At 37.0% G+C, this 13,885-nt stretch overlaps 1 protein-coding gene across 2 annotated transcripts in view; it reads left to right on the top strand.

Moving 5' to 3' along the window:
• TNPO3 (transportin 3) overlaps positions 1-13,885 on the top strand; it is an 82,859-nt gene that overhangs the window by 25,081 nt on the left and 43,893 nt on the right. For both annotated transcript variants that reach the window (XM_004008050.6, XM_060415112.1), the window contains exons 2-4: positions 2,783-2,983; positions 3,944-4,017; positions 5,378-5,534. In XM_004008050.6, the coding sequence (XP_004008099.1) occupies positions 2,783-2,983; positions 3,944-4,017; positions 5,378-5,534 (432 nt within the window). The remainder of the gene's footprint in view (positions 1-2,782; positions 2,984-3,943; positions 4,018-5,377; positions 5,535-13,885) is intronic.

Below are 13,885 nucleotides of genomic sequence, written 5' to 3'. Positions count from 1 at the left end.
CTTCAGTTACATGCTTGACACTCTCGTGGCAATGGCTGGAAGACTTGACTTAGTTGAGCTTCATTTGCTTTCCATGTAGTCTTAGGCCTCTTTCCGGTCTCTCTAGCAGAGTAGTCTCAGTTTTCTTAATAGTAAATGTTCAAGAATTTAAGGGCTTCCCTTGTGGCTCAGCTGGTAAAGAATCTGCATGCAATGCAGGAGACCTGGGTTCGATCCCTGGGTTGCTGAAGATCCCCTGGAGAAAGGAAAGGCTACCCACCCCAGTATTCTGGCCTGGAGAATTCCATGGACTATATAGTCCATGGGGTTGCAAAGAGTCAGACACGACTGGGTGACTTTCACTTCAAAGAATTTAAAACCACCACAGTAACCAATGAATATTTTGGGGAGATAGTTTGTTGTTTTTTATCATTTATCCATGAGTCTTGCTTGTAGCAATTATTTCTGAGGTGGTCTAATGGTGGTGATTTTCTATTCCCCTCCTTTCCTTTTATTAACTAGCATTCTTCTGTTAAAAAAAAAAAAAAAGATGTCTTATATCCTGCAAATAACCTCTTCTTTATTTAGTTGTTACTCACATCAGTATGTACTCATGGATTTTGTTTTATTTTTGAATTATCCAGTAGTATCATAATTTGTTACTCCCAGGTTTTGTAGTTTAGGCCATTGATAGCTTTTTTGGCACCTATGTCCTTTAGTTTTTAAAATAGTTTTTTGGCCTACTTTCCTTGTAGTGATGCTGTTCTGCTCATTGTCGTCCCCGCCCCACCCTCACCCCCACCCATTGCTGTATATATGGCATTTGAACTCAGTGGTTTCTTTTTTGTGAAATTCGTTGTTTTTTTTTTTTCAACTTTAGAAGGAGGCATAGCAAAGGAAGTAGTATCTCCAACTTCATAGAGCTTCCTTTTCTGTTGTTTTCAGATAGTATTTACAGATACAGTGGTTTGATTTCTAAGATTTCCTAGCTTTGTTCCCTCTTTTTCCCCTTTGTCTCTGTTGTCCTGTTCTGTATAATATTCTTTTCACAGCAGTTTCTCCTCATTTGGGGCCTTGCCCTGACTTCAGGTTTAAGAATTGATAGAGGCTAGACAGTTCCATCTCCTTAGACCTTACATAGGCCTGTTTTACTCACTTGCTTTTGGATTGGGCAAAACCTTTTCTGTTTTCAGCTGCAGTCTTCAGATGGTTTCTCTGTGTTTTCTAGTGACTGCCTGTTGACACTTTTGGTGTTCTCTCCTCTTAGATCCATTAGATACCTTGTTGTTTCTCTCTGCTTCTATATTTACTAAGATTGAAACAGACCTTTACTAAGATCTTACAGATGTCACTGGCATGTCCCCATCCACTTATGTTTTGGGGTTCTTGGAGATAACTAGATAATACCTAGTTTTGTTGTAAAGGTCTATAGTGTTTTGGTTTTGCTCTTTAATTGCTCTTGTTTTCATGAGGGCACTTATGGTTATTCTAAGGCTTGCTATTGGCTATTTTTTAAAATATCAATTTGAGCAAGATATATTTTGATGGCATATTAAATCATAGATATCCTTAGGTTATTGGTTAGACAATGAATGGCTAAAAACTGTGTGGCTTGGAAGATTTTTTGTGACATGGTAGGGATAAAAAGTACAAAAAATTAATAAATACATTTTATCAAGAAGGAAGTTAATGTTTCATGCTTGGTTTTCATCAACTTATTACTTGATTAAAGCTAAGTTTTATGTCCTAAACATTGTGAGTTTTAGAGTCTCTTTTCAGTTTACTTTGGGAACTTATATAGGCCATTTCTTTGACTTTCCATTTATCTTTGGAAAGATCTTGAAGAATCGTTGTGTATTACTTGTGAAGTGCTGTCTTCATAAGAAATTAAGTAGATAAATCTATGTGATCTCTCTCTGTAGTTGGCTCTGTTATTGAATTGAGATTAAAAAAATTTTCAGTCTGTTATTACCAGCCCATTTTAGCCTGTTCCCATGAAGAGGCAGTTTGGTATAGTTTATCAGTTGTTAATTAGTTGCCTGCTTTATACTGAATGAGTTTGTTCCTAGAGTATCTTTCAAAATAAAACTTTTTAAAGTCTTACAAGTTTTTATAACTTGTAAAGAGACCAAATTTACAGAGACCAAATTCTGTGCTTTCGTCCTGTTGTTTCCATCGATGCTCCTGTGAAAATGATTTTAGTAGCATATGTAGCGCTTTGGCAGATATAAAAACATAAGAAAATTAAGTATGTGAGATAGTTTTTCTGCTGTTTTCAAGTCAGCAACTAAATATTGAAATATAGGCCTATTTAAATATGAAATACCAATATAGTCTCCTATTTATGGATGTTATGATAGCTTCCAAATACAATTCTCAGAGTGAACAAAAGCTTACTTATTTTAAATGGATAAGAGAAGAAATATCCAACTTATAGATTAACATTGGGAGCTATACAATGACATTTTAGTTTTATTAGGAACTTTGAGACATTTTTCTTTATACTGTCCCCCTCTACACGATTAATAATTCTAATCAGCAAGACTTAGATTTCTTTATTCAATTGATAACTTTCATGCCTTCCTAGAATCAGAAGATTTTAGGTAGTACTTTTGTTGAGCTCGGCCTATAAAAATATGCAGTAGTTTGAAGTTTTGACTGAATTGGTTGGTAATTTATCTTTCAGATTTTTTTCTTTCATTATACTTTAATCTAAATAAGTTTGTATGTGTATTGAGGTTGCATGGCATTAAAGTTGTTTAGAAAAGTAGTTTTTATGACTTTTTTTTTCTGTCGCTTTTAGGTTCATGCATGGGAGATTTCAGACCAGTTGTTACAGATCCGGCAAGATGTAGAATCATGCTATTTTGCTGCACAGACCATGAAAATGAAGATTCAGACCTCATTTTATGAGCTCCCCACAGACTCTCATGCCTCTTTACGGGACTCATTACTAACTCATATCCAGAACTTGAAAGACTTGTCACCTGTTATTGTAACGCAGGTAAATCCTATGCTTCTGATTAGGAAAATTTGTAAGGCCATTTGGAATTATCAGGTTAATTTTGATTAGCAGTGCTAGGCCATGAAAAGTGATGTTAACTTTTTAAAGACTCATTGCTGTATTCTTAGAAGTGAATAGAACGTGAAAAATTTACATCTTTGTATGTATCTTAGAATTCATTTAATATCAGACTAACTTAAATAACAAAATTGAGGGCGGTGTTTAGGTTTTCACAGTCACATTATGTGTGTGTGTGCACATACACACACACACTCTTATTACTTTGTAGATGATAAAGTACTATCCTGGGTCAGAGGTCTACATAGTTGCCTTTTTAAAAAATCCTTCCTGGACTGATTAGCTATTAAAAAATCTCATGAATGAAATGGTAAACTAGAGCATCTGGCCTTTCCACCTTAGATAGGGAAATACATTACAAAGGAAAAGTGGACGACACTTCAGTGAATACATACTCACATGTGCTCTCTGCCTGGCATAGAAGTGCTCTTGAAGAGGAAGGAGGCTTTTGCATAAGACTTCAAGATAAGAAATGAAAGCAGAAGGGATATGGCACTCTTACTGAGTGAGTCAAAGGGCTGACTGTCAGTAACTTTGGCTTTTTGACAAAGTATAAGTCCATGAAGTTCTATGGTATTGCCAGATAAAAGTAAGTATTGATATAATCTGAGGAAAATCTATAGTCTGTTCTTTCTGACTTCTTTTTGTTATGTTTTAATTTGGTTATAGATTTTTAAAGGTTAAATTTTAAATCCCAGCAATTTGTAGTTAACCCAGAATTTACATGATACATAGTTGTAGGGGTGAGGAGAAGAGTGGTATCACAGTCTAAATTGCCATATTGTTTGGAAGAAATTTCGTTTCTTTGCGTTCCAGTTAATATTGTTGGTAACTCTCTTTCTGTTCTGTTTATTCATTTATTTAATTTCTCTTTTTACTCAGCTGGCTTTAGCAATAGCAGACCTTGCCCTACAGATGCCTTCCTGGAAGGGATGTGTACAGACATTGGTGGAAAAGTAAGTAGCTTGTTTTGACTGTATGCTGGTGTTTGGAATTACCATTAACCTACATAGAGAAATTTGTTAGCAAAAGCTGGACATCTGGATTATTTCCCCCAACTTTCCAGTATTCTTGCCAGAATCCCCTGGACAAAGGAACTGGTGGGCTATAGTCCATGGGGTTGCAAAAAGTCAGACATGACTGAAGGGACTGAGCATGCCCAAACTTTGGCATAGAATTATTTACTATTAACCTTTGTTACAGTATAAGAAAATGATTTAAAATTTAAATACTCCAGAGTATGTCATATGGAACGTTAAAGACTCATATAGTTTACACACACACACACACGCACCCCCACACACACACCCACACTCTTCTTGAATTAACTACAACAAAACCTTTTGTTGTCTAGTGGATCACTCCCACTAACTGTCATATCTATGGTCTTTATAAAAATATAGTCAGAATGTTTATTCTTACTAATTGGGATTCATTTCATGTCTATAAAAAGGACAGTATTATTTTTAGATATGTGGAGCTTGCTGCTTTGAATAAAGCATTTCCTCATGATCTTGGCAAGATAATCTTGCTATTTGCTTGCATTTTGGCATTTGGTTAGGAAATTATTTTTAAACAAAGTGCATGTCCTTTTTACTACCAACTATAGTGTGTCATTAAAACCTTTATGTAGATAGTTTATTTTTTGTTTTAAGAAACTTTTTATTGATAATATTATGCATGCTCCTTAAAAAAATTCTAGCAGTATGGAAGCTTTCAAAGTAAAAAGCAAATACTTTTGTCTCTTCCTATTCATATATTTTATAAGTAACCACTATTAGTGACTTACTGTATAGCCCTCTAGACTTCCCTTTAAGCATTTTAAAATAAAGAGGTGCATACATGTATTAATATGCATAAACATGTGTTTCCTTCAGTTATATGTAATATGTTTCATATACTTTTTTTGTGGACATCTTATGTTATGACACAGATACTCATTATAATGTCTATATATTCTCCATTGTATGATGACTGTAACCTTTTTTATCCTAATATGAAGGACCTTTACATTTTCTTAGTATTTTTGCTATTATTTAAAAAAAAATACTTGTGCATATACATCTCCGTATGTGTGAGATTTTTCTGAAAGATAAATTTCTGCAAGTGGAATTGCTGGGTCATAAATTATTGTGCAAGTTGAAAGTTTGATTTCTAGATGTCTTTCCAAAAGAGTGTATCGGGTTTTTATCCTCTTTAACTATAGTGAGAATTCTACTTTGTTGTCATGGGTTATTCTGATGGCTGTTTTTATCTTATGTGATTGTATATTTTGGGGCTCTAAATAACTTATAGCTCTCCTCTTTTCTTACCTAGATATAGCAATGATGTAACTTCTCTGCCTTTTCTGCTGGAGATCCTTACAGTATTACCTGAAGAAGTACATAGTCGTTCCTTACGAATTGGAGCTAATCGGCGTACAGAAATTATAGAAGATTTGGCCTTCTATTCTAGTACAGTAGTATCGCTGTTGGTATGTTTGAAATACTGAGTTGTTACCTATGTGCAAAAAGCTTTGGTGGTTATTTTGTAACTCAGTAGCACTATTGTAAAATAGCTTTCTTAGCAAAATTTGGCAATGATAATACTATGGTGTTTATATAACACTTTACAGTTAAAAAATACTTCAGAAACTATACTTTTTGAGCTTCTAATTAATGCTGTCAGGGTGGTATTATTTCCATTTTATGAATGAGAAACAGGTTTTAGAATTACACAACTGCTAATTCAGAATTTAAACTCAGGTCTTCTGATTACATATCCCTCGTTCTCCTCGTTCTCCTACCAGCTGTAGGCTCTTGAGTAAGGACTGTGCTCCAGGAACTGCATATAAATTTACTTAAGGAAAGGATCCTCTCTAAGAGATAAATTGAGAGTTTTTGATAGGGTGGTGGTACAGGACTTTACTTGACCTTTGAATAATATCATAATTATAGAATATACTGTTCTTATCCTTTTTGATTAGGTGGAAATTTTAATGTCCTCGACCAGGGTAGGTAAATTTATGGTTCATGGGCTGTTTGTAGATGAAGTTTTACTGGGACACAGTCATGCCTGTTCAGTTACATGTTGTCTGTGGCCATAATTTTGGGCTAACATAGCAGAATTGAGTAGTTTTCACAGAGACCATATGGTCTGCAAAGCCTAAGATATTTACTATCTGACCCTTTTGTGGAAAAATTTTGCTGATTCCTGAACTAATAATTGGTATTAAATTGATTATTTAGCCCATATACCACTTTTAGGTCTTGTGTCTAGGTCAATTTTCTTGACAGTGTGGTTATAGTAGATTATTTTTCAGGAATGTATTTCAGTACTTCACCATCATAGAACTTTTCATTTGAAAAACAAAGTTTTGTTTAAAATTGTGTTCATTAGAAGTTCATTGGAAAATTATTTTTTTAAGTTAAATATGTTTTCAATTAACCATTTATTTTAAAGAAATCATGTAATAGAAAGTTAGAAAATATAGATAATCAAGTTACATTCAAACTATCTATCACGCTGTTAATCCTTTAGTATGTATCCTCTGTGAACATGTATACAGATTTTGAAAATCCAAATGAGAATATGCTTCACCCACCCTTCTGGAGCCTGCTTTTCCAGTCTTCCAGCTTCATCTTTCCATTTCAGTAAATTTTTATATCATCTAATAAATGCCTAGACCATATTCACATTTCCTGAGTTGGTCCTAACATATTATTTGTAGCATTTTTTCATATCAATAATTAGTCTAGAACCATGCCTTGTATCGAGTTGTTATGATCACATTTCCTCTTCTTCCTTTTGTCAAAATGACACTGATTTGTTGAGACTGGACTAGTTGTTTTATAAAGCATCTTCTTACCTCCTGGATTGTCTTTGTCTTTGTGTCATTTAGTTTTTCTGTTCTCTATAATTCCTCTGATTGGAAGTTACATCTAGAGCAGCCCTACTCAGTAGGAATTCCTCAAGGGAATTAAGCCTTAAATGCCCTAAAGTATCTGTAGTTTCTCCTATATACCATTCATAGGATGATTGATAAAATAGATACTCAAATCATTTTCTGCAAGACTTAATTCTTTCCCAGGAACTTGGTAAGAAAGACTGAAAGACTTTGATGTGTTAGTTTTAAAAGGTTAAATATTTTTAGCTAGAAAACAACTTAGATATTTCATGCTGCAATTTATCAGAAGATATACTTTTTGGTTGACCTTCTGTTAGTGATGCTATGCTAGGATTGACTAGATTAGAATGATGACAGTTTGATTCTTCCATTTATAAAGTTTGTTTCTCCCCTTAGAATATAATGCAGTTTGTATGAATGTTAAATTCTAAGTTTATGATCTTTGCCTTAATAATTTCATCATGGTTTGCAAAATAAACTTTTGCTAATTCTTTCTTTCTACATGTATATTAACATTCTTCTGAGTTCCCACTAGACAGGCAGGATGAATCTTTAATTTTTAATTATTCTGTTTTCTCTATAAGGATTTTGTTTTAAAGATGACTTAAATGTTGCCTTTTCCCCTTGACTTTCTCTTTATGGTGTATTATGGGCCCATGAATTTCATTGATTCAGGGTCTTTGCTTAAGTTATTCTTTTGATGCTTTAAATGTTACGACTTTGGCCACTGGAGCATATCTTTATTTCCTCACAGGAAAAGATAACTAGTATTCATCTAGTTACTGCTCTAGATCTAGAACCCTTGGTTCCTTTTAGTATCAGTTTGGGTCCAGTCAGGAGAGAGAAATTACCTATTAATTTATTGGGACTGTTCCATATAAAGAATGTTTAACTATTGACAGGCATCTGTAGTAATAAGGGATTGTCTAGTAAGAGGTGAAGAGAGCTCTAAAGAATATAGAAATAAAACAGATACAAGGAGCAGTCATTAAGGTCAAGGCTAAGATAGAGTTTCTAGGGAAGGAAACTCAGTCCCTCTTCCAGGACTGAGATTCAAACCCTGTTGGTGATGGTTTGTTCATGGTTAAGAAGTGACTGTGGTGCTACATGCCACTGAAAATCTCTCCTCTCAAACTTGCTAAAAATCTGCTTTCTAGGAAGGCCAAGAAAGTTGTTAGGGAAGGTATCTCACCAGAGGCACTGTGCAACAAAATCAGCTGGGTGTGGGAATGCCAGTGGAAGCTACTGGCCACTGTGCACTGTAGGCACTGGAGAAGCTAAGTGCGCTGAATCTGTTGCTAAAGAAGAATGTACATTCCTTAGGAGCCAGGAGCAGTCTGCTGAAAAACTGTTGCTGAGGATGAGAGTTGGTGCTGGAGAAAGTGCTGGCCAATGTACTGTAAGAGCTGGACACCAGAGAAGCTATGAGTCTGGGGCTGAAGAAGCTGCATGTTCTTTAGAAGGCTGATTAGTGAGCACACTAGAATGAGGAAGCAAAACGCTTTTCCTTCTGCGCTTTCTCTTTAGTGACCTTCTGACAAAAAGTTAGTGCCAGTTGGCACAGGAAAAAATATTTAAAGGGCCCAGATCCATTTTCACAGAGTAGTTCTAAAAGGGTGAATTTGGAGCTGAGAGGCAATAGCTCTGCAGTGGGCCACAGTCTTGCCTTTTAACTTAGCTCCCATAAGTGCTCTTTTACACGTATTTAAACACCAGTGCAGTGGTGTAACAAGCAGATAGAAAATATGGAACTACTACAGTCCTCACTTATATTGATTACAAGGCTGTAATTGGTATATATGGCTTTTTTCTTCCACAACTCATTTCATGTTTTCTCTGCTGCTATAGGTTGAATATTTGTGTGTGCCCCTGCCTCGAAATTCATATGTTGAAAACGAATCCCCAAGGTGATGGTATTGGAGATGTGGCCTTTCGGAGGTGCTTAGGTCATGACAGTGGAGCCCTCATGAATGGGATTAGTGCCCATATAAAAGAGACCCCAGACAGCTCCTTTCCCGTTTATGCCATGTGAAGACACAGTAAAAAGACAGTTGTTTATGAAACAAGGAGCAGGTCCTCAGCAGAGACTGGTGCCTTGATCTTGGACTAACAGTCTCCAGAACTGTAAGAAAGATTTCCATTGTTTTATAAGCCACCTATTCTGTATTATTCTGTTAATAGTAGCCTGAATGGACACCTGCCCTGACCAGAAACTTCGCTGCTTGGGATTCTTTACTCTGTGAAGTTACCCAAAATTTCATTCCCAAAAAGTCTGAGCCCTCAATCATCCTGCTTGTGGATTGTTGTTTCTGTAGTTTTCCATTAACCTTTTGGGCATTGAAGTAACAAAGAGACTCCCTAGAAAATCCTCTGGGTTCCAGACCTAGAACTCCTTGCTTTGATTATATAGAAGCAATACAGTATTTCACTGGTAATTGTGATTTGTCACTCTAGTCTGTAAAATAACTCTTTTCCTGTTGGTTCAGTGGCATAAGAAGCTCCCATTGTTCAGGTGGTAGTATTATATTCCAATTCACTGGAATTATTTTTGAGTTTCCTGGTGGAAACACACCTTCTTTGGGACCCAGATCTCTAAACTAATAGAGCTCAGAGTTGCCCATTACTGTACTTCCTGTACTCTGATATGAGTTTCTTGATTTGATATGATACCATCATGGTTAGATGTGGTATTCTTTGAGTCTATGAATGATAATGCTGACAGAAGCATTACAAGCAGGGAAGACAGTTCTATATCCAGAATTTGGGTCTATTCCTGTGAGAACAAATCTCTGCTTCCTCCATGATAGAAGCCAATATAATCAGTGAACCTGGTCCCCATGGCAGTTGGTTCCACTGGGGACTCAGTGTTCGTCTCTGCTGTTGACAGACACTCATCAGTAGTGTTTACCTGTTAAGCCTTGGTAAAGTGGAAATCCGTGTTAATATATGTTTAGCCTCCATCCCTACTACTCTGGCCACTTTATTTATGAGCCTATTGAGCAAGCACTGGATGGCTAGGGAAAGAGGCTGACATTGTTAGAGTTTGTCATTTTGTCTCTGTCATTGGGAAATTCCATTATAGCGATGCTCTGGTGGGTATTCACATCGGACAGAAATCTGTGCCCATTTATATGTCATTTATATACCTCTTTCTCAGACTTGCTTGTCACCAGTCTTCCAATCTTGTTTCTACCAAATCCCTGATCATCCATCCAAATGATTGACAAGGGTCCGTGAATAAGTGGCGATCCAAATTTCTGGTCATCTCACTGCAGACATGGTGGACAACTATACATACTGCTTGAAGTTATGGCCACTAGGAGGGTTTTCCCTCAGCATTGGCCTTCACTGTGGCCCCGGAGTGGGCCTATAATGCTGTAGCTGTCTGCCTTCAGGTGGTACCAGCATATGCAGATCAATCTGTAATCCAGGCTTGAATGTTTTCTTCTTCAGTTATCCAGTTGTAAAGACATCCCAGGAGGCCACAGGCATGAACTGAAGGGGGTGAATCAATGTAAGAATAAGTGGTGTCAGAGAATCTGAGCCACCTATACTCATGTAACATTTTTGTAGCTTCCAAATCTTCCTATACTCAACCTCTATCATTTTCATTTGATGGCAAGTCTCTGTTATGCATGCCCAATCTTAAGACTAGGTAGTTCAGACAAAACTTAGTTCATGGTGGGAAGCTCAGGCCACATGATCACCTGATGTCCCATGGATAGGTCTGTCCCGGTCTTATAGCAAGCCAGAAGCTGATTTTCAAAAGACAAATAGTTACCTGCAGAAGAGTGCATAGATTTGTTCCAAAATTCTAGATATTTGCCCTACAATGTTCCTGTTGGTACTTCCCAGAGACTCCATACACTCAATGAAGACTCTCAAAGAAGTATACTTGTGTCAATGTTTGGCTCAATCTAGTGTTATAGTCCAGCCTTCCTCAGACTAACACCTTTCTGCGTGTTTCCTAGGTTTCTTCAGACACATATAAGTAAAGTTTCACAGTTCTATTGGTGTATAAGTTGTTTCCTCCTGTTCCCTTAGAACATTCTGAGATTTGACCCTAGTTTATGAGTGTTATTGGGGATGTTTGTGGAAGGTGTTGAAGAGATTGGGCATCTTCTTTCAAGGCCTCTGTCTCAGATAGGGTTATTGCAGGGCTTTGAAGCTGAGGAAGGCTTGTCTCAGACACTGGAAGGCAGAGGCTACTTCTGTTGGAAAGGAAGACTCAAAGTGACTTGGATTACCGGTTTCATTAGGGTCCAACTGGGTGTCCTCATTCCAAACTTCAGAAGTCTGCTGTTTGCCTGTCAATTTCAGAACTTTGACATGAGAAACTTGGTAGGACTGTAAATTTAACTGTTTGTAATTCAGCAAGCCACACAATTAAATTTTGTATATGAGTTTGAGCAGTCTTACAAGAGCTTCATTTAGAGCTGTCATGGAAGTTTGCTAGTTCTTAGACTGTGACTTGAGCTGGGTTAACAGACCCAAGCTTGTAATTTTATAAGCACTCAAATGACTAAAAAAAATTCAGCAGCCACTGTAGTCCTTATAGTTATTATTACTGCCATGATGATCAAGTGCATTTAGCTACTTGGACTTGATTTAGCACTTCATCATAATTGATGATAGATGATATCATCATGATATCTGAAAAATATTGATATATCCTTGTGGGACTTACTAAACTCTATAAGTCTCTTGTGTCTTTTGTCATGTTTTAGAACTTAGAGGATGAAATTAGTCCACAATTACTAAGAAAAATATGTACTTGGCTGTGATAGCAGATACTGAAGACTTCTTAGAACTTTTTCCATTTAGTTCCCCCATGTTCTCTTTAATGTTTTTATTCTATATTTTCTTCTTGTTAGTATTACACTTTGTGGTCCATTCAAATGGACTTATTCCTAAATATTGTATTGAACTTTAAAATTTTGAAAAATATTATTATTCTTGCTCTTGAACTAAGCCTGGACTCTAATATTTTTCTCCCTTCATTTATTCTCCATTTTGTTAATTCAAGATCAATTATTATTTGTTCTTATTCAGTCACTAAGTCCTGTCTGACTCTTTGCAAACCCATGGACTAGAGCATACCAGGCTCCTCTGTCCTCCCCTCTTTCCTGGAGTTTGCTCAAATTCATGTCCATTGAGTCAGTGATGCTGTCTAACCTATCTCATCTTCTGCTGCCCCTTTCTCTTTTAGCCTCAACCTTTCCCAGCATCAGGGTCTTTTCCAGTGAATAAGCTGTTCACGTCAGGTGGCCAAAGTATTGGAGCTTCAGCTTCAGTTCTTCCAGTGAATATTCAGGGTTGATTTCCTTTAGAATTGACTGGTTTGATCTTCTTGCGGTCCAAGGGACACTTGAGAGTCTTTTCCAGCACAATTTGAAAGCATCAATTCTTTGACACTCAGCCTTCTTTATGATCCAACTTTCACATCCATACATGACTACCGGAAAAGCCATAGCTTTGACTGTACATGGACTGTTGTTGGCAAAGTGATGTCTCTGCTTTTTTAATACACTGTCTAGGTTTGTCAGAGCTTTCCTTCCAAAGAGCAAGCGTCTTTTAATTTCCTGGTGGTGGTCACCATCTGCAGTGATTTTGGAGCCCAAGAAAATAAAATCTGTCACTGCTTCCACTTTATCCCCTTAGGTTTGCCATGAAGTGATGGGACCAGATGCCATGATCTTAGTGTTTTGAATGTTGAATTTCAAGCCAGCTTTTACACTCTCCTGTTTCACCCTCATTAAGACGCTCTTTAGTTCCTCTTTACTTTCTGTCATTAGGGTGGTATCATCTGCATATCTGGGGTTGTTGATATTTCTCCTGGCAATCTTGATTCCAGCTTGTGACTCATCCAGCCCAGCATTTCAAATGATGTACTCTGCATATAAGTTAAATAAACAGCATGACAATATATAGCCTTGTCATACTCCTTTCCCAATTTTGAACCAGTCAGTTGTTCAATGTCCAGTTCTAACTGTTGCTTCTTGACCCATATACAGGTTTCTCAGGAGACAGGTTATGTAGTGGAACTCCAATCTCTTTCAGTTTTCCACAGTTCGTTGTGATCCACATAGTCAAAGGCTTTAGCACAGTCCATAAAACAGAAATAGATGTTTTTCTGGAACTCCCTTGCTTTCTCAGTGATCCAGTGGATGTTGGCAGTTTGATTTACCTTTTCCAAACCCAGCTTGTACATCTGGAAGTTCTTGGTTCCTGTACTGCTGAAGCCTGTCTTGAGCGATTTTGACATAACCTTGCTAGCATGTGTAATGAGCGCAGTTGTACGATATCTGAACATTCTTTGGCATTGCCCTCCTTCAGGATTGGGATGAAAACTGACCTTCTCTAGTTCTGTGGCCACTGCTGAGTTTTCCAAATTTGCTGACTTTCTGAGTACAACACTTTTTTAACATGATCATCTTTTAGGATTTTTAATAGCTCAGCTAGAATTCCATCACCTCCACTAGTTTTGTTGTAATCCTTCCTAAGGCCCATATGACTTTATATTCCAGGATATCTGGCTCTAGGTGAGTGACCACACTATCGTGGTTATCTGGGTCATTAAGTCCTTTTTTGTATAGTTCTTCTGTATATTCTTGCCATGAATACACATGAAATGTTCCCTTGATATCTCTTAATTTTCTTGAAGAAATCTCTAGTCTTTCCCATTCTGTTGTTTTCTTCTATTTCTTTGCATCGTTCATTTAAGAAGGCCCTCTTGTCTCCCCTTGCTATTCTCTGGAACTCTACATTCAGTTGGGTATATCTTTTCCTTTCCCCTTGCCTTTGGCTTCTCTTCTTCCTCAGCTATTTGTAGAGCCTCCTCTGACTACCACTTTGCCTTCTTGCATTTATTTTTCTTTGGGGTGGTTTTTATCATTGCTTCCTGTACAGTGTTATGAACCTCCATCCATAGTTCTTCA

Source organism: Ovis aries, chromosome 4, assembly GCF_016772045.2.
Source record: "Ovis aries strain OAR_USU_Benz2616 breed Rambouillet chromosome 4, ARS-UI_Ramb_v3.0, whole genome shotgun sequence".
Lineage (NCBI taxonomy): Eukaryota > Metazoa > Chordata > Mammalia > Artiodactyla > Bovidae > Ovis > Ovis aries.
Note: the sequence above shows the minus strand (reverse complement) of the source record. Positions and strands in the feature narration are given on the sequence as shown.